We start from the raw sequence: 22838 nt of genomic DNA, 5'->3' as shown, positions 1-22838 counted from the left end.
TCTCATAGTATGATGGGCAATCAAGGCAAAGCATGTAACACTGATAGTTAATCCATTCAGTGACTCATTGTATGATGGGCAATCAAGGCAAAGAATGTAACACTGATAGCTAATCCATTCAGTGTCTCATAGTATGATGGGCAATCAAGGCAAAGATAGGAATACTAATAGTTAATGTATTCAGTGTCTCGTAGTATGATTGGCAATCAAGGCAAAGCATGTAACACTGATAGTTAATCCATTCAGTATCTCATTGTATGATGGGCAATCAAGGCAAAGAATGTAACACTGATAGTTAATCCATTCAGTGTCTTATAGTATGATGGGCAATCAAGGCAAAGATAGGAATACTAATAGTTAATGTATTCAGTGTCTCATAGTATGATGGGCAATCAAGGCAAAGCATGTAACACTGATAGTTAATCCATTCAGTGTCTCATAGTATGATTGGCAATCAAGGCAAAGCATGTAACACTGATAGTTAATCCATTCAGTGTCTCATTGTATGATGGGCAATCAAGGCAAAGCATGTAACACTGATAGTTAATCCATTCAATGTCTCATAGTATGAAGGGCAATCAAGGCAAAGAATGTAACACTGATAGTTAATCCATTCAGTGTCTCATAGTATGATGGGCAATCAAGGCAAAGATAGGAATACTAATAGTTAATGTATTCAGTGTCTCATAGTATGATGGGCAATCAAGGCAAAGCGTGTAACACTGATAGTTAATCCATTTCAGTGTCTCATAGTATGATTGGCAATCAAGGCAAAGCATGTAACACTGATAGTTAATCCATTCAGTGTCTCATTGTATGATGGACAATCAAGGCAAAGAATGAAACACTGATATATATATATACACACACACACATAGTGATGTTTGAATGCAGCACTATGGGTTCGAAATTGATACCACTTGTAATTGACAAGGCTGAGAGAAACCACACTGCTTTAAGGAAATTATTATTACAAAGTTGCCAGTGATACTTGTAGCTAACAGGAAATCATGGATGACTACAGACATTCACTAAATGGATGATTAATGCAAACAATCATGGGTTGACAGAATAGACAAATCATGATGTTCTTGGACAATGCAACATGACATAGACACCACATAACAGAACCATTATTCAGGCCTAACAATTACATTTATTCACCACTACTGTTTAGGCATCACATTAAATACAGTGGTCCACTCTAATTCTTATACTCATTCATATGCTCATTATACAATTAAACCAAACAAATCAAACAAAATAATTAACCAAAACAAAAAAAAGTAATTAATAAGCAAAATTTACCACTAAATAAACATTTATTTCTGTTCCAAAATGCACTGGTCAAAAATGGAAAATTTAATATGAATCTCATCTTAACACATATTTTTCACCTATGTTACTGAAGCATAAAATATGGGTCACAGTGACCTTTGGTTGTAAAGGTGTAGTACCAACAGACATGCATACAAACTTTATCAAGCTCTGTGATACAAACAAACAGCACCAAATAAATTAACTTTAAAGAAAATAAATTCAACAAAGTCGCTGAACACTTAAGCAAGGAATTTAGATAACTGAGATACCTTTAATATCAAGAACCAGGATTCTCAAAACTCATGTGCTTTATGACCTACTTCCAGAAATCCAAACAAAACCAGGAAAATTTTAAATATAGGTCACAATAAGTTTCTTTGTTGTAAGGGTGTGGTATTTAAATAATGCATTTTATCATCATCACTACTAATTCCTGATTCTAGCATGAACAGAGCTAAAAAAAATGGATATCAAACCAAATGTAAATGAAATCAGTGAAACATAAAATATGGGCTATAATGACCTGCTTCTGCAAGGGGTGAGTAATGCTTACCAAGATACTTGTGTTCACCAAATGTCAATATTTTAGATAAAATTAAGTATGCACATAACATGAATAAAACCTATTCAGTCATGAGCTGAACACAAAAATTAACCGAAGACATTAAGATGTGAATTGTAGGTCACAGTGACCTTTTCTTGTACTGGTATAGAACTAACAGAGATGTATATAATCATCTACTTTTATGATTTTCTAGCATCTTAAGTTAAAACAAAAAATTAAATCAAAGTTAGTGATGTGCAAAATATGGGTCAAGGTGACCAGATTTTGTGATGATTAAAGACGTACTCCTAAATAATCATCCTCTAAGTTCCATGATCCTAAATATAAGATGCAGTGTGCAGAAAGCCTATATGGTCATCAGCTAACACAAAATTCTTAGCTTGTAAAATGTGAAGTAGGTCACAATGATCTTTTGTTGTACGGGTATTGTTACGAGTCTATGCTCTCAAAATAAGTAACAGAAACGAGTGAAAGACATCAAGCTTTGTAAAATTTAACAAATAATTTATTTCCAAGGAATACAAAGTGAAAATGAGAAAAGAACTTGTTGAATTGTGAATTAAATCCCAATATAATCTAAGATTTACAGACACAAGTTCTAGTAATTTAAAGTCCTGAAAAAAATTCAGAAAAAGTCCAGAAAAAAATCCCAAAACTAAAGTCAATGACATGTCTGTGGTAGCTATTAAAGTTTTGATGTGTCAACAGTCTTTTGTTGAATCACAGAAATATAATTCCAGGTTTGAATATCTGTAAATTCCAGTGAATGTCTCTATCCAAGAATTTTATCTTCTGTATTTCCAGAGAAAATAATCACTTGAATTCAATAATTGGAACAAAATAGATTCCAGCCCCAAACTACTAGTCACAACATGTAATATACAACTTGAAAGTGTTAGATGTTAAAGCATGAATAACCAAGTCCTCACAATCACAAGATTATATAGTTCTCTACTTGACCTCAGGTCACAATTAACATTTTCTAAACAAAATCATTACCTAATGGAAAATAACCTTCTAGAATTATCCTGATATTAACAAAACAACCTGGATTATGTAAAATTCACTTAGGAAACGACAAAACTTTGACCCAAATAAACATATTTACTTCTTCTCTTAATAAAGATCCTGATATTAAGTCCATACACAGAGAGAATAATTTAGCTATGTATTAGTTGTTTTCATAAAATGAAATTTTAAAAAATCCATCAGGTCAAGCAGAATTCAACTCAATTTTGGACAAGGTCAAGTCCAGCATACAATGTTACAATAGCATGTAATGAAAATTTAAAAACACACAACAAATCACAAACAAATAATTAAATTAAATATGCATAATGGTATGGTACTTCATACCACCACCTATTGTGAAAAGAGATATAAATTTAAAACACAAAAATGTAATCAAAGAACTTCAAATGTCACATATGGGTGACAAGGACCTACTTTTTGCAATGAGGGAGTAATACAGTGAAACCTGTCTTGAAAGACCACTGCTATGTGAGATCACCTGTCTTGAGAGACCATATTCTCAATGCACAAATGTATTGATTATATAGCATTATGACCTGTTATAAGAGACCACCTGCCTTGAGAGACCATACCTTTTTAGGCAGAAAGGGTGGTCTTTCAAGACAGGTTCTACTGTACTCTTTAAGATTCATCTCCTCACTTAGTGTCATATTTTCTGGAATAGCATTATGCACTCCAGGTGCAAAACACATGAGCAAAATGCAAAATCTTAACCATGAATATACAAATAACATACATGTTTGTACAAAGTTGAACCTCTCGTCAGTGGTTGGATGCTATGAAACCAGCTCCAGCTGCAGCCCACGAACAACGTTGAGAAAATGGTTGAGATTAAAAAGGCTTTACATATGTATATATTTTTTAATGCACAGACACAGACACTGCCACCGATGGTACTGCAGCAGATCTCTTCTATTACGCTGAAAACTAGAAAGGTGAACTGTGTTTTTATTTCTTGAAACTGAAGAAAGTATTGTTTGATTGATTTATAAACTACATCCAACCCAAAAGAATCATTAAGAGCATTGCAAGTTCTGCTAGTTGCAAATGTAATTTAAAGTAACTGAATTATCACTAATCCTTCACAACTTTAAAAAAAATTTAGATTCGGATTTTTGCAACAACTTTGGTTTTGCATTGACTTGGAGATATTGGAGAAAAAAATGGAGAGAAGTGGCCAAAAAAGAACATTGAGAATTAAGTCTTGTTGATAATGTACATGAATTGAAAATACCGTATTTACCGTATATGTTGGGAAACTGTATTTGTTGGGACACCATAAATTAATTTTTAAATTAATTTTTTTGTGTACTGTATGTTTTGGGACATATCATTTTTAAATCGTTCGAAAATTATATGTCGGAAAATGCACTCCAACTGAAATTTTATTTTTAAAAATACAAAACTGTGTACTTGAGATAAAACTCTTCAATCCACTGCAGAATCATCTCATCAGCCCAACTCTTCTCCTACACATGTACAATCCTATCTTTTGGTGCATGAATAATTTTTTTAAGCTTTCTCATGCCACAGAATTATCATGGTCCTGAAGCGGAAATTGCAAGGGATAAAGTCAGATTTTTTAAAATCTGCACCAGTTGTGATAATTATCACAACCACCATCTTATCAACAGTCCATCCAGGAATGAGATCAATGTACAGTGGAATTTTATCCATGTTAATTATTATATTGTCTGCAAAATCATCTACTTCTCTTCTGGCCTTCAAGAATTCATGAAATGATTTTATTTTCTCCAAATCTTCTGGGCAATGCTGGGTCATTGATGTCCATATTGTGTCACTTTAAAAATTGTTCCATTGTTTCAATTTATTTTCAAACTTCCCATGAATACTGGTGAAAAGAACCAAAGTTAGCTTCCCCATGTCAGCCAAATTTGTATATTCAAAAAAAAATAAATAAATAGGCACACTTAAAAGAATCCAAAGTTGGCTTCTTAGGTCAGCTTGCTTTGTAATAAAATAACCTTTGTATTGATATCCTTTTTTAAAAATTGGCTTAAAAGTATCCAAAGTCATCTTCTGAGGATGGCTTGCTTTGTAATAAAAATAACTTTTGTCGGTAAGTTCAAACAATGAGCTTATTGCTCACTGCCAATTGTGTTTACTTACCACCCGGGTTTCTATTTGCTTGGCATTTGTAGTCATAATTAATACAAATGGGCATTGATGTCTGTGGGTAATTAATGTACACAGCAATAATAATAATAATAATGAGAACTTTGTATAGCATCTAATCTTAAGAAGCTCTAAGCACCTTACAACATTAGACAACACCTATAACATAAAAAATGCATATAATGATATGATTACAAAAAACAAACACCATGAAATTAGAAAACATAAAACATGCTGAGAATATTTAAGGTAGGAAACATTATTAGGTCTATAAGTTTGTTCTTGCAGTCGAAATAAGTGAGTTTTTAGAGCACTCTTGAATGAGATCACTTTGACTTTGTGTCTAACTTCACTGGGCAATTCGTTCCACATTTCTGGGTCTTGATATGCAAAAGAACATTGTCCATATGACTTCATTTTCATAGTAGGAATAATGAGTATATGATTGTCAGAAGAGGAGCGTAAGTATCTTGCTGGTGTGTACACATGGGTGAGGTCAGATAGATATGTTGGACATGAGTCCATCAGTGAAACGTAGCACAGAGAACAAATTTTGTGTTTGATTCTGGATCAAATGGATAGCCAGTGTAGGGTACAGAGCAGGGGAGAGGTGTGCTCTGATCATGGTACTCTAAGGATGATCCGAGCAGCTGTGTTTTGAACTTTTTGAAGTTCTTGGAGTAGATATTGAGACAAACCAGACAGAATTGAGTTACAACAGTCCAGTCTTGAAAGTATTAATGAACACACAAGTGTTTTAGTGGCATCAACTGAAAGATATTTGCAAATCAAGCTGATGCATCTCAGCTCAAGATATGCAGCCTTGCATATGTTCATGACATGTTGGTGCAATGTGAGAGTACTGCCAAGAGTAACACCTAGGTTTCGTATTGACTGTGTGAATTTAATGTTGGTGTTGCTGATATTTATTGAGGTAAAGGATGTGAATGAGAAAGACTTTGTGTTGTGATCAGAATGGCTTCAGTTTTATCATCATTTATCTGCAGTTTGTTACATGTCATTCATGATTTCACATCAGAAATGCACCTCTCTACACCCTTGATGGTAGCTTCAACTTCAGTTGAGTGGCTAGATTTGTATATTTGGGTGTCATCAGTGTACAATTGGTGAGACACTGGATGATGATCTATGACACTTGAGAGTGGCTGAGAGTACAGAATGAATAGAACAGGTCCAAGAACAGACCCCTATCGAACACCACAACATATTATCAACTGGGCTGGAGTGTATTCCATTTGCAGACACAATTTGTGTCTTGTTGACCAAGTAGGACTTAAACCACAGTAAGGCTGTATCATGAATGCCAAATACATGCTGGAGACAGTGAAGTAATATCTCATGGTTTACTGTGTCAAATGCTGCAAACAAATCAAGGAGGGTGAGTACTGTAATCTTTCCAATATCCAAAGCAGAGAGGTCATTAACTAATTTCAGAAGAGTAGTTTCAGTACTGTGGCAAGGGCAATATGCAGACTGTACATTGCTAAAAAGACTATTTGAATTCAGATGAATTCAACTTGCTTTAATAACACTTTTTGCAAGTTGCTAGCAAAAATATTGTCCTTTGTATTCAGTGAATGTATTTTCAAATGAGATTTTTATTTGTGAGATACCGACATATAGTTAACCTGACTATAATCCAGTCTTGGTTAATTTGCACCTAACACCATGTCATCAGTGAATGGCAGATGCTTTCAAGCAATCAGTTGATTATTTTCCTCTTGTTTGCTATTTTATTGGTTCCTGTTTTCAGTCAGCATACTCAAACCATAGAGTACAACCAAATATGATTTGTTTCTTTATGTTCATGTCAAAGAACAACAGGTTGCATGTGACATATGCAATACATGCTTCAGTATGTATGACTAAGTAAGTACATATACTGAGTTCTCAGACATATTTTATTCTATATTGCTCACGATGAAAAAAAGGAATAAATGATAACAATAAAGAACATTTTACGGGGGACAAAATTTACAATACTCATGGATACTCATTTGAACTTTGCAGTTCCTCTTTCCAATTAGATGCTGAGAAAATTACATCTCTCCAAAAACTGTTTTTAATGAGCTTACTACTTTCTTCTAATTTCCTTCTCCCTAAATTCCAAATATCCTTTTTATTTCTGAGTATAGTTGTATTGACTAAATTCTGCCATGTTCCATTTTACTTTTCCAGAAATCTTTGTACCCATATTATCTTAATATACCTAATGAATGAAAATATGTGTATCATATTTAGTCCTCCCTCGTTTTCTGAGGATACTAGTATATCATGTTTTATTCTCTCTACTTTTCCACCCCATTCAATTTAAATAATGTGCGATTTAATTTTCCTTCAACTTTTGTTGATGGATTTGGAAGTGCTGAAAAAAGGTATATGAATATGGACAGAACAAAAGTTTTTGCAACAATTACCTTACCAACTACTGACAGATGTCTGTGACTCCAGCTTGCCAGTATTTGTTTTGCCTTTGTTAGTTTCTTCATGTAATTAATTTCCACCATTTGTTGTAAATCTGGAGAAAAATCTATGCCAAGGAATGTATAGTTAGAAGAGGGCCAAATTAGACCCATTTTGGGACATTCTTTCATTAGCAAATTTCTTGTTTTCAATCCAGATAGCTTTTGTTTTTATTATGTTGCATTTAAGTCCAGATAATAGAAAAAAACCTTGCAAGATATTCATAGTTGCTTTAAGAGAAAGTTGAGATCCATCAAGAAAAATAAAAGCATTATCATCATACTGACCCAATTTGTATTCACTGACGTCAAAGATTAGTCCCCATACATCCAAATTTTGCTTTAAAGTTATAGCTAAAATCTCAACCCCAATGATAAACAGATAAGGTGCAAGGGGATCTCCCTGATAACATCCTCTTTCAAGTCTAAAAAAGGATGACATATGCCCATTATTTATAACACAACTTTTAAAGTCATTAAAAAACAGTTTAAACCATTACAAATGGAATCACCAAAGTTAAAAGATTGTAAAGCTTCTTCCAGAAAGGTCCAGTTAATTGAGTGAAAGGCTTTTTCAAAGTCTATTAACAATAATAAACCATATCTAATTTCATTCTCAAATTGGTCCATGATATCGTATAATAACCTGGTATTTTCTCCAATGAATCTACCCTTCATATATCATTTATTAGTATCAATGATTATTGATGGAAGAACCTTTTTAATCCTAGCTGCAATGGCTCCTGAAGCAATCTTATAGTCAATATTTAAAAGTGATATAGGTCTCCAGTTTTAAAATATTTTCTGTCTTTTTCTTCCTTTGGTAGACATGTGATGACTCCTTAAGTTTGAAAATCTGAAAGTTTTCCTACAGTATATCCATAATTTAATGACCTGCATATAAATCCCCCAAGAGACTTCCAAAAGAATTTATAAAACTCTACAGTGAATCCATCCGAGCCAGGACTTTTTCCATTTTCCATCCATTTTAGAAACATACTGAATTAATTAATTGTAAGCAGAACCTCACATGATTCTCTTTCCTCTTGACTAAGTTTAATATTGTGATTAAAAAATCTATTTCAAGTTTCTTGAAAAGCCTCATCATCAAACTGAGCAATTCTACTTTTTGTACAATTCCATATAAAACTCTTTTTGAGCTTCTAAAATATCTATTTGGTCAGATATATTTGTCCCATCATCTAAAATAATTTCCTTTATTTTATTGTCTTATTGACATAGTTTCTTTTTTTTAAAAATTTAAAAAGTACTTTGTGCTTTTTCCCCAAATTCATACCATCTAGCTTTAGATCTTAATATAACACCTTCTATGAATTTTTTCCTAGATTCCTCTAATTCTGATTTTTTTTCTCTAAATTTTCCAGTTTCCCCATCTATGTTATATGACAGTCCCCCCTGAATTTTTATTATTTCCTGCTCTATTTTCTTTAATTTTTCCCATTTCTCTTTTGTTTTCCTAATAGAATAACATATAGTTTCAGATCTTATTTTCATTTTCAAAATTTCAAAGAACATTTGATTATTACAGGAAAGAGAAACATGGAGAGAGTCATCTTTATTTCCCCCATACAATAATCATTTACAGTGTCAGTTATACACTTTTTTACCAAATCAGTATACTTAATGTTCTTCAATAGTTGGGCATTAAATTTCCAATATCCTTCTCCCCTTGGACACATTGAAAAAGCCATGCTCAAAACAATAGCTGGGGGCCGCGAGTGGCCGAGTGGTCTAAAGCACTCTCCATTACGGATCACTGCCATCTCACCTCTGTCTGCGGCAGTTCGAGTCTCAGATTCAGCCAATGTGGGTATGTGAGAAAGCTTGCCAGTAGCTCCTCGTGGGTCGGTGGTTCTTTCCAGGGTTCTCCTGGGTTCTTCCTCCGCCATTAATACTGGCCACCATGTATAGCCTATCGTGTGCTGAAAAATGGTGTTAAACCCCACAACAACAACAACAACAACAACAAAACAATAGCTGAATGATCAGCCTTATACCAAATTGGTAAGATACACACATCAGCTGTATTCATATGAATGTCATCCAATACAAGAAAGTAATCTAATATACTTAGTTTCATGGGAGATTTTTGCCTCCAGGTATACATCTTTAAGTCTTGATTGGAATTTCACCAGGGATCAATTAATTCCAATTCATTTTTCAGATCTGGAATTGCTGCCCTATACTGTTGGTGTTTGTCATGTAAAATATTATAAGTATCCAAATCTAAGTCTTGAACAGTGTTTCAGTCTCCACACATTATAACTGATGAGTTCTCAAAAAATGAGATCTCCTCTTTTAACTTTCTAAAAAAAGCTAGGATTATCATCATTATGACCATACAAATTCACAAGAGTTATGTTGCCATTAATTGTAATATCTAAGATAACAATATCTCCCTTGACTGTCACATCTTTCTCTATGATTATGAATTCAGAAGTATTTCCAAAAATTATTGCAACCTCAGCATTATTACTAGAGCAGTGGCTAAATAAACATTTGTATCCCCATTCAGCTGCCCAATATATTTCATCATTTTTTGTAATATGAGTTTCTTGCAAGCATACTATAGATACATTCTTTTGTTTTACCCAGTGGAAAATATCCCTTCATTTAAAGACTGAACCTTGCAGGCCTCTAACATTTATAGATATAATTTTTATGTATTATCCATGAAAACAGCAGAAATTTTACATATACATGTTCTTGTACAGGAATGTATGAAGTAATTATCACCTTGAGTTTATCATATGCATGGCTTTCACACTCACACTCACACAAAATACAAACGTCCATAATAAAATCATACATGGTGTTACAGTACATGCTGTAGATTTGGCTACAGTTAACATTGATACAGTATACGATGGACAACAAGTGAAGCAACTCCATTTGCGATAACTCTTATGCACCTCTGACAGACTTCTGCAGCAAGCTAAGACAGTTTTGCAAACCAATAGACACAGATTAATAAGAGTATAAATTAAAAATTAATGAATGAAAGAAGGTGTAAAAGGGAAGAAAAAGAAAGTATGAATGAGAGCATACATGGAAGTGGTGGGTGACTGAATGAATGAGCAAGAATGGCAGACTGAAAAATTGAATGTGGAAGAGTAGTGTTGAATAAGGTGAGTATACGACTGAGTAAATGAATGTGTATATGAGTGAAAGATGATTTATGAACTAGTGAGTGAATTGATTAGGGAGAGATATAACACAATGGATGAGCAAATAAACAAATTTATTAATGACAAAACTGGTGAGGGAAAGAAGTAACTTATATAAAAATATTAAAACAAATTAGAGTAGAAAAAGGAATATTAAAATGAAAGTTCACATACCTATTTGGTCAATTTCATGAGTTCATAGAGTTGCATAGTAGACTTATGTTCTAATTTTCTCATGAATTTCGTCATAGATGTCAAATTTTACCCTTTTTCTTGATTTGGTTTTACCATACACAGATCCATTAAAGTACCATGCACTGTCAATTTCCTGATGCCTGGATAACTTATTGATGAGTTCAGTATTCATCCTGGTCATATTCTCTACCAGTCTAATTCCTTTGTTTTGTTTAAAATCCTTCTGCTTCATGATAATTGAAGTTTACAATCCAGACTCCAGAATTTGACAATCACTGACCTTGGTTGTTCCTGTCGGCCTGGGATACTATGCACAGCCACTATGTCCCTGTTATCCGAATTAATCTTTGTGACTTCCTTCACCAATTTCAAAATTTTCTCTCTCAGACTTTCATTTTCCTCCTCCTCCATCCCATAAACTTTAACGTTCAGTTTCCTTGAATATTATTCGATTTGGTTTGAAGCTGCACTTGCTTGCCTTGATCTCCTGTCAGAATCTTTCATGTCACTCCTCATTTACAGGGATAGTTTCTTTCATTTTATTATCAAATAAACATTTTGTTTATTTTATTACAACATGCTGGGGGGGGGGGGGTGGGAGGATGCAAATTCAACACCAATTTATTTAATTTCTTAAGTCTTGGGACATATGGCCCAGGTGAAAAATAGTTTCACCATACGTTCTAGGACAGGAAGAAAAAAAATTATTTTATCATGTCTCAATATATAAGGTAAATAAGATATGTTTGTTTTATTGTGACTTTTGGTTCATATAACCTCAAGCAAAAATAGATATTTGTTATATTTATATTTTTTCTGAGAATGGCATAATACAAAGGTTAGAAAATGTTTGTAATTTTTTTATTCTTCCAAACAATTTCATCATTTAAGTTTAGCTTAGCTTTTTGTATCCATTGATAACTATACTTACAGTTGGTGTAGCATTAATCATTTTAATTCTTAAATCTCCATAGGATTTCTTTTCATTCATTCCATAGCCTATCAAGATTCATTTATGCTATAATTGCCACTTAAGCAAGTTATGTTTTGCCCTCATACATCAGCTTTAGGTATGGGGAGGTAATGGATGTTTCAGCTTTATTGGGGTATAAAAAGATTCAGCTTTATCAAGGTTAAGAAATTTTAATGCAGTAATTCACAAGCTCTGAAATACAATTTTATAAGAATGAGTTTCCGGTATAAGATATTTCAAAATATGTGCAGACATAAATCTCTATGTTTATCTTCACATTGAGACTATTCTACATTCCAAAGACCATAGGGTGATTTTAAAGAAATACCCTTTTGCCATGTGCTGATACCATAGAAATCAATACCCACATCATTTTCATATTAATATATAGACATCATACATGTACCGAAATCAACCATAAAGAGAACCTACCCTTGGAACAAGCACTTCAACATGATCATGATCACGATCGTTTATACGGGAATTAAATGATCCATAAACACCGTCATTGATGTAGTACATCATGGCTGGCTCGTCTGAGCCACTTGAAAGAGTTGCAGGCTCTCCATCTGAAGGCAAACAATTCATTAATAATCAGAATAAGTGCAAAAAAAAATATTTTAATTAAATCAATTATTAATTCTTAATGAAATATTCCATTTACTGAATTTTGAAATTAGTCAATTTAATTACCGTGCATCTTCCCATTACAGCCACCTCTTGTAAACAGCAAACTTGCTTTTCAAGTTTTGTTTGTTTTCCATGCATCAAAATCTCCTTACATCATTTACCTTCTTTACCCAGCCACCTCAAGTAAACAGCATGAAATATTTCACCCAATAACTCTGTCATCTAAACAAAATAACCACTACATTTGTATAAAAAAACAGAACATTTTTGTTACCATGCAGAACTCTATCTTGGGATGTGTTTCTTTCATTATTTTGGATTTAAAAGACATCCATTATATGTTCTTTGTTTATTCCAGTTCTGGCACAAATGTCAATGTAACTTCCCTGCTGGATGATGAACATTTTAAGGGTTTATTAGTAAATTCAAATATGTTGCTGTGATTTGCAACATGTATAAAATGACTGCTTCATCCAGTTGAACACGAAGGTTTTTGGCAATTTTGTGATGAAGACACATGATAAAGATTACATTGTTCATAAATGGAGATGTCTACACATCTTCCAATAAAACTAATTGTACTGATTAAGTTGATTGTTATATAAATGATTTGGAAAAGGTAATTACCCATTTGGTTAATTACTGTAAATTAATTTTATTTATTGGGTTCGAATTTTCATAGATGATTTAGTTATGAAGCCATAAGTCACCTTTTCTCATCAGATCCTTTTCATCTCTTGTAGACCCACAAAATAAGTTAATGTTAGAGACAAATGATACTGAAGGCCAACATTCTTACTAATTCAATATACATTTGATGGATCAACTATGATTCTATTAACAGGTTTAAAAGAACAACAAATTCCTTTATAACAGGTAAAAATGAATTCACACCTAGATCAGGGCTTGAACCTGGGACCTCTTACACTAGCCAAGCATTCTACCACCTGCGCTATCTTACCAGATAATCCAGACCAGTACTTTCTCGCTTTTTTCCACTGCTTTTCAGAACATATCAGTATGTCTCTAAGAATTTTCCATACACCCTTATTCTTTTCTTCCAGATTAATAAGGACAATGAATGTGGGCATAAGCTACAGTTTCTCAACATTAGTTTGAGAAACACAAATTTAAAACTCGTGTACAACTTCACCTTACCTCACCATTTACTTCAAAAGAAACGTGAAAAGAAGGAACTCCCAATCATGTAAGCTTTACATTATATAAATTAAAAACAGCCTTTCCAACACGTTTCTCTAAGTATAAATGTCAAAATGCTGAAATTTCCGTCAAATTGAAAGTTAATTATGTCTAGAGTCAGAGAATCTTCCAGCAAGGGCCTTCACAATGAAGAAGTACCAATAAATTAGCATCATTTGAAAAGTATACACAATAACTCCATCTGTTGAATGCGTGTAATTCAGTGTCATCTCTGCCCAATGATTGTAGATAAAATGTTCACAAATGAGTGATAATAATAATAATAATAATAATAATAATAATAAAAATAATAATAATGACCTTATTTAAAGAGGGTAACACAATTAGCTAAAAACTAATCTACCTTGAGGCCCTCATATAAAGGAATTTATTTAAGCTGCATCTCTGAAGCCACTGGATATATTGGGTTTGGAAGAAGGAAATAGAGTGGGCATTTCTAATCTCAACAGGAATACTATTCCAGAGCAGAGTTCCAGAGTATTGGAAACTTTTTTTAAATAACTCCTTATTTGGTTTGGGAATTTTATACTGTTTGATAGATATGGATCGCAGGTGGGGAGTACCAGGTAGCCTATACTGGAATAGTGATTGTAAATATTCAGGAGCACTATTATGAGATATCATGAATTTGGCTTTTCTCAAACAGACTCAGTCTTTAATAGGTAATATTTTTAACCTACCAGCTAAACTTTCCTTGCTTTCTTTCTGGATTGATATTAGCCCAAATGCTCTTTTTTGAAGATGTGCCAGCTTTGCTATGTTTTTATCATTTGAATTACCCCATACTGCACTACAGTAGTCCAAATAGGGTTGTATGTAACTGTTATAAAATAGTTTTCTGTGCCTTTCAGGGAGAAAATGTCTTATCCTACTGAGAAGCCATAAACTTGAATTGACTTTTTTACTGATATGTTTGATATGTTCAGTCCATGATAGGTTATTATCTACCAGAACACCAAGTAGTCTATCATGACAGACCATTTGCAGATTTGAATCCTTCCATGTCAGATATAGTTCATCACTATCAAGATTTGTCCTTCTTTGCCATGTTGAGATAAGTAATATTTTAGTTTTACCAGTATTTACCACCATGCCATTACATGTGCACCAGTTTTCCAGTTTGTTTAGTGCATTGTGTAAAGAAATTTCGAGCTCATGCTTTGTGTTTTGGATATCTGACAATGCTATGTCATCTGCATAGAGATCTGTAAATGATATTGAGTCTCTTAGTAAAAGTGGTTGGTCATTAATAAGTAAAATAAATAGTAATGGACCCAGAATTGAGCCTTGTGGTACTCCATATCTAACTGTTTCAGGTTCAGACAGAACATTATTTATGTAAACATGTTGTGGTCTCTCATTTAAGTACGAAGTAAACCATCTAATTGTTCTTTCATCACACTGGTAGACTTTCAGTTTCTTCGAAAGGATTTCATGATCCACCATGTCAAAAGCTTTCCTGAAATCTATAAATACAGTTCCTATCATTCTACCTTGGTCAAGTGCTTGAAGCCATTTATCAGTTTGGGAGATCATGGCAGTCTCACAGGAATGGTTCTGTCTAAAGCCTGATTGATTAGGGTGTAACAGCAAGTGTTTGGTTAAATATGACATGAATGAGTCATGGACATGTTTTTCAATCAATTTTGACCAGTTTGGTAGTATTGAGATTGGTCGGTAGTTATCAGCATCATCCTTAGAACCAGATTTGTGAATAGGAGTTACTTTTGCAGTTTTCCATATTTTGGGGACAGATGAGGTTGCAATACTTAAATTAATTATGAATGTTATGCTATCTACAATAGCAGAGGCAGAAGATTTAATGAGTTGTGGACCAATCTGATCAAGTCCTGTAGCTTTCTTGGTATCAAGTTCACTGAGACATTTTTTAACAAAGTTTTTTGACACTGGTGGGATAGAGAAACATACCTCCTTAGAGATTTTACTGCTGCAGAACTTTTTCAGTTCATTAAAGTTGTTTTCTATCACTGGTTCTTTTAACTTTGTGGTAATGTTGGTGAAAAAATCATTGAAAACATTTGCAATGTCAGTTTCATCAGTGACTATGGTGTCATTTACCAGAAGTGAGTGAATTTTACTTGTCTGTTTTTGTGCTTTCCTCCAGTGGGTTCATTGAAGACTTTCCAAATGGAGTTTGTGTTGCTCTTTTTGTTTGCAAGCAATGATTGATAATAAGGTTTTTTAGCTTTTTTAATCATACTTGTTATTTTATTTCTCCATACTTTATATTGTGCGTGGTTTTCCATAGCCTTGAATTTGTCTCGTGTTTTCGTAGCATCTAGGATTTCGGTAGTAAGCCAATCAGGTTGAATTTCAGTCTTTACTCGATGTACTTTCAGTGGTGCATGCTTAGATACTACATCCATGAATAAGTCAGTCCACACCCTCATGGCTTCATCTATGTCATCCAAATTTTGGATCATATTCCATGGAACTTTATATAGGTCATTGAGAAATTGTTCTTCATTAAAATTTTTGAACGATCTGTAAGTGATGGCAATATAATGGAAGTAACTTTTAAAACTTGTAACTTTCATAGATAAAAACTTTTCCCACTAGGTAAGCAACTTTGCTGCTGGATTATGCAGTAGACAGCACAAATTTGATTCCTGCTACCTCATGTTTAACTCTTAAACCATGATGTACCCAGTGTCATGGAGTCAACTGTCTGTGATCAGTCATGTTTTTAAAATGTGCCTAAGCCTTCTCATCATTCAAGAGCATTCCGAATACATTTATATAGCCTGTCAATGTAAATAATACATCACTTATGTTGCATGGCCTTTGCCACTGTGCCCCCACCCCCAATTAAATGAAAGGAATACATTTAGTTTCTACTGCTGAAAAAATATTGATTTTGCCAACATGCATGTTGCTAGTGATTGCTAGTGACTGCATTTTGCACCAACAAAAACCCCATATTGTGAGACTGAGCATATAGACTCTGAAACATGCACCCAGTACTGCGTAACTACAAAATACCTAAGATATTGTACAATTGTCAAAGTCAAATTTTGGAAGTGCAATGAAAACATTTTCAAAAGTGATGACAAAAATGGCTCATTTTATGGACTTTACCAGGATTTTTAAGACTGGTGTATTCATAAAATGCAATCTTTGAAATCAGAAAAATGATATATAAAGATCATACTTCAGTTCAATTGGCTACAATTTGTTCAGTCTTCTGATAGTGGCAATATTTAGCTCTTCTAAAGCACATTCACCTCTAGTGTTTTTAACTTTCTGAAAAGTGTTTCTCACTTTCAAAGAATTACAAAATAATCAAAAATTTATTTGTAACATTTATAAATGAACTGGTGATCACAATTCAGACTTTTCAAGGCCATCTAACAAAATTCAAGAAATCTTCTGTTATGACTCTATCATGTGTAGTGTGTTTTTTTAATATTTATAATGTAGCTTTAACAATTTTAGTCATATTACTATGATGTCTGCAGTGTGGCAGTTTATAGTGACATCCAGTACTAATAGGCATCATGCTGCAGACATGTAGCATTATGTTCCACCCAGTCACATTATCCTGACACCAGGCAGAAAACTCCTAACACTAACCTCTTAATTCTAAGTACTTGCAAGGCAGCTGCTAGTACCATTTTTATAAGACTTTGGTATGACAGGGCTGGGATTTGAACCCATGACCTACCCCATCAGAGGTGGATGCTCTAACCACTTAGGCCATTGGAATGGTATGACTCTATGGCCTTAAACTAAGTAAAAGAAAAAAAGAAAAATCTAAAAGGTTTAATTCAACAAATACTTTATTTCCCAAGAATACAAAGTGAAAATTTAAGAGGAACTTACAGTATTTTGAATAAATTCCAAATAGTCCTAAAAGTTCAATCACAAGTCAGAAAGTATAGTATCTTCCAAATGAATTCCAGTGGTGTTCCAAATGAATTCCGATCTTGAATTTGCTGATGTGCCAATAGTCATAAATTTGTTGATGTGCCAACAATCTTGATGTATTAACATGATATAATCTAAAATGTCATTGAATAAATTCACAATAATCCCAAAATAATGTTTTTAGTCCAAAAGTCACTAAGCACTTTGTAATTCCAATAAATAATTTAAATATATAAGTCTTCTCAAATTACAACTGAACACATTACTAAAAGACTAATTGCACTAAACAGATATTAAAATAGGAATGAATAGTTCTGATGTAAACAACCTTTGTATAAAATCCTATGACACGATAACAAAACTTGAATGTGGGCCATTTTCCAATCACATTCACACAGAACCAAACATCAGTAAACAACCTACATATATTTATAAAATATAAGCAATGCCAAAAGCAGATACACCTATTAGAACCTTCTAAAGTCAAAAGGCCATGTAGCTTTAACAATTTTAGTCACATCGCCAAGATGTCTGCAGTGTGGCAGTTTATAGTGATCTCTAGCATTATGTCCCACCATGACACATTATCCTGGCACCAGGCTGACAAGTTCTAACACTAACCACTTGATGCGGAGTGCCAAGTGAGGCAGATGCTAGTACCATTTTTAAAAGTCTTTGGTATGACTTGGCCGGGGTTCCAACCCACTACCTCCCACATTCAAGGTGGAAACTGTAACCACTTAAGCCACTGGAGCAGTCAATCATGAATAAAAGTTATGTAATATGTTGTTTACAAGTGACCATTACAAACTACAATCATGGACAACAGTTCAACACAAAATATAGATATACATAACATTTCAAATTAAAAATAAAATTTAAAGTCTTTTCATGACATTCCTGAAATTTACTGACTTCTCAAGATTCTATGAATTCCATTTAAAACTTTTCTACAGAAGTCAAAATATATCTGTAAAAGTCTTGATTTTCTTGAATGATTGTACCCCTTTTTGTTATAAATATACTTTGAGATGACCTGGCTCTTAAGATAGCTTCTGATTTGAAGGGTTGTGATTATTCTTGAAGTAGATTATATACATTTCCTCTGGCAAACCTTAACATTACGTGTTCCATTACATTACATTAAAATAGATATATGTAAGGTGTTTTCAAAACTTTATAAAGATACCGTACATATGCATAAAATATCAAACAAATAGTAAAATATATACAATTTCAAATGTATATTATAAACAAAGATGGTTCTAACTCAAAAATGTCATACATATGATATAAAATATCTAGCAAAAGCCTATGTTTGAAAAAACTTAATTATCATTTATAGCATTGAGTTATGTAGTGCATGGAATGAATATTAATTTGGCATGTGAGAAACTTATTACGATATCATATACAATTATGCATTGTAAATTATCTTACATGCTTTCCAAAGATATTTGTCATCCAATTTTAATAAATATATCTTAGGAAGTTATATAATATCTTGTTGATTTGATAAGATATCCAACAAAACTTGATATCTCATAAACTTTATTAGACATGTTTTATATTTTGTAATATATCTAATACAATTCCTGCAAGATTCATTTGAGTATGATATCTGATAAAAAGATTAAAAGATAGTTTGGACAATATATAAAATATATTCTGAAGTGTATAAGATAGCTTTTACAAGATTATGAGATATCACACGAAAATGTATGAGATAACTTTTACAAGATTATGAGATATCACACAAAAATGTATGAGAGCTTTTACAAGACTATGAGATATCACACAAAAATGTATGAGATAGCTTATATAAAATATATCTCGTACATTCATAACATATTTGTTAAAATAGATAAGGTGGCTCATAAACAGTTAATTTGGATATCTCATACTTTTATATCATATGTCATAAATGCTATAATATATCTAATAAATTATATATGACATTGTATAAACCTTATAAGAAGTTTTAATTAAACTTTGTGTCATCTTAAAAAGTATACCTTAGAAAGCATGTTTTGGTGTAGTTGTTTTATGGTAAAATAACACTTTGTTTGGTAGTGTCAAAGCAAATGCAGAGAAATGCTTTGGCCAGGAACACATCTAGGCAGCTGATTCATACTCAGATGTTAGGAATTGACCCAACACATGTCCAAACCAATAAGCACTTGGCAACTCTACAACTATTCCAAAATATTGCTATATTTGACATGATTAATAAAGCAAAGAATAAAACTTTGTGCACTTTTGGAGACTTGTGACAGATATTCTTACTTTCTCCACAGTGATCCTTGACAACCACACGTTTGGCAATAATATTAGCAACCAAAGTGAAGGCTGAAGTCACCACATAGCGTCCTGGTTCACCGATTATTCTGACCCCTTCATCAGATGGAAAATGAAGTTCCAGGGCCTCATTCACAATCTCTGCAATCTGGAAGGAAATTCAGCTAGGATTTAATTTTCATACTGTTGGTATATAATTTAGGAGTACATATATGTCTATCATTATGCCTGTCCAACTGTTTGTTGTTTAACATTTCTGTTTCCAAAGTATTCAAGGTATTTCAACCAAGCTTGGTACATTCCAATGATTTAACATCATGGATGCTGTATAAATGGTTTTAATATGTATCGATAACAACATTAAGTACTGCAATAATACAGCATTCTGGGCTAAACATATCAAGCAATTTGTATAGATGTGTCTTTCATGATCTATTCTTGTCCAAATTTACTATGATTAAAACTAAATTTTCACAAGCGCAAAAACCTTCCCATTTAATCAGACAGCTGAATCAACCCAAGTATTCCAAGGAACCCAGTATCTCACTCAAGTCTTTTCTATGATATACCTACCTCACCACAAACTTGTAAATGATTTGGTGCTTAGTAACTCTACAGTTTTGTACTCTTCACAGAGTTTGATTTCAGTATTTTCAAAAAGAATTTTCCACTTGATTAACTTTCTTGACTTTAGAGGTAACTTTAAATGAGACAAAATCTAGTCGATAATATTTTTACGTGCAGGATATTGTATAATTTCTTTATTGTACTTTCATAAAGTTAGATGGTCTATTCAACCAGAATTCATTTTCCTTATTTTAATAACTGGTAAAGTTAGTGTACTTTGGACTGAGTTCTTTTCTTGAGCACATGGATGCAGAAATTTTGATCAGCTGTTTGCTTTAGACAGCACATCATGTCCTTACAACAAACATAAAGAAAGTGTGTTCAAAGTACATGAATGTAGTATACATGTATGCCAATATTCTCTCCACTGTGCTTTTGTTGCAAATACCAGCAGTTTTACCTTATTCTTGTCCTTTTATCAGAAGTGCTTGATAACAATAGAGTGATACCTTTATCACAAATGTTAACATTGACACTCATATCACAGAAAAGTGATTAATAACTCTCTCAGTGCTTACAAAGATGAAACAAAAAGCATGAAGGCAATATTTTGTATGTCCAAGTCAACACAGATATACAGTAGCACATCCATAATGTCAATAGGCAAGTCATGACATTTTGTTCTTGTTGTTTTGCATCTCTTTTCTTGCACAAATATACTCCAAAGGCACATCTATGCAACTTGCTTGAACGTAGTTTGTTTAAAACATTACAGATGGAAGACATGACAAAAATCTAACCTTTTCACTTCTGACACAGTAGTCAGACCCCCTCCACCTATTAATCCAAAACCACCACCACAAACAAAAAACAGCCCATTTTGCAGCCCCTACTCTCATGTGCTGATTGTAAACTGAAACCATCACTAAGATGCTGCCAGAAATGTGAGTAGGTTCTAGCAGACAAAAAAAGACTATTAAGCCCCTCCCCCAATAATATTTTAATAAAATAATTCCTTAGAAAGTTATTCCTGCAAGATTACTCCCCATTGATACTCTTCCTATTAAAGTAGAATCGATGAAAGTATGATCAGCTGCTAGAGGAGCATGTTTTCTTTCATGAAATGAGATTACTGTAAAAAGAAAACAACTTTGTTTCATTGTTGTAAAATGATTGTTTTCTCAGTTTTTTAACTTGGAATCTAACTTATGTATTTCCTTTAAAATTAATTGATGTTGTTTGTTACCAGGATTCTATCAGTTTTTGGTATATAACTTATGGATAAATGTTATGATATCAAAAATGAAAATACTTTTTCTTCCAGGCAATGGTTATAGAGAAACCCAGTAGCCAATACAGACCAGGTTGACCTTCATACAGATCAGTTGAGATGATGGGAACACAATACGAAATTTGATTCCATTAGATAAATTATATATTTAATAGAATTGAGAAGGCCAAGGCCCGATGCATGTTGGGCTTGGATCAAAGTACTGCTGAAAAACGTAACTAAATCTGAAAAAAACTCTTGATGATGATGACGCTTATTGAAAAAATGACTGCTATGTCTGAGTTTCCCAATAATATGGACTCAACAAAATTCATGCATTAGATAAAACAAGGCACAGAAACAACAGGTAACATGATCAAAATGCCTGCCATTTTTTGGATTTTAAAAGTTGCGTGACTCTCAGTATCTTTTGTTAGAATCACATGATTGCACAACATGGCAGCATGTCTGCTTCATAGTCGTCTACTTGTCATCTTGAAATACCGTGCTGAATTACACAAAAACAACATTTGTGATCTAAATTCACATACTTATTTAATCATAATTTCAAGAAAAGGATGGGATATGATCTTTTCACAAATTAAATGACATGCACTCTCTGCTTTGATATTTAAAACACAATCTATAAATACTACTATAGTAGAGAGCTATTTTACGTACATAATGACTTGTTAAAATTATACTATGGCTTGGAGCAATACAAGTTTGCAGAGTCCATTTTTTATGAATAGAGTAGCCATGGGTGTCAAGTTTCTTTATTAACATGTTAGCACATACACAGAGTGATCAGCTCTAATTCAAAATGTCCTTTTCATTATACAGGTTTGCAGAAATTACATGGCCAACATAAGTGAATTTCATAGCAAAGTGTAAAATGTCTGCCTTCAACACAGATTGGGGTTTTACAAAAATCTCAAAACCTTTTGATCTAAATAAAATATAGATCATTATTGCAGTATTATACCAGATATAAATTTTCAATGCACAGTTGTCACAGATGACTGTGACTGAATGGCTGTCACATTTACATGTGTAGGCAAATTTTGTTTCA

At 33.1% G+C, this 22838-nt stretch overlaps 1 protein-coding gene across 8 annotated transcripts in view; it reads right to left on the bottom strand.

Moving 5' to 3' along the window:
- LOC149806905 (ornithine decarboxylase-like) overlaps positions 1–22838 on the bottom strand; it is a 142233-nt gene that overhangs the window by 10631 nt on the left and 108764 nt on the right. For 7 of the 8 annotated variants that reach the window (XR_016421262.1, XM_089959440.1, XM_089959488.1 and 4 more), the window contains 2 exons: positions 19918–20077; positions 12325–12461 (listed from right to left, as the gene is read on the bottom strand). Coding sequence is in view for 7 of the 8 variants with exons in the window: in XM_089959440.1 (XP_089815566.1) it covers positions 12325–12461; positions 19918–20077 (297 nt within the window). In the remaining variant the exon portion in view is untranslated. Of the gene's footprint in view, positions 1–3659; positions 3845–12324; positions 12462–19917; positions 20078–22838 lie in introns of those variants that run through there. The other variant, XM_089959501.1, reaches the window with a different exon arrangement.

This window comes from Sinohyriopsis cumingii, chromosome 1 (genome assembly GCF_028554795.1).
Source record: "Sinohyriopsis cumingii isolate HCF-2022 chromosome 1, ASM2855479v2, whole genome shotgun sequence".
NCBI classification, from domain to species: domain Eukaryota; kingdom Metazoa; phylum Mollusca; class Bivalvia; order Unionida; family Unionidae; genus Sinohyriopsis; species Sinohyriopsis cumingii.
This window is presented reverse-complemented; position numbering and strand designations above follow the sequence as displayed.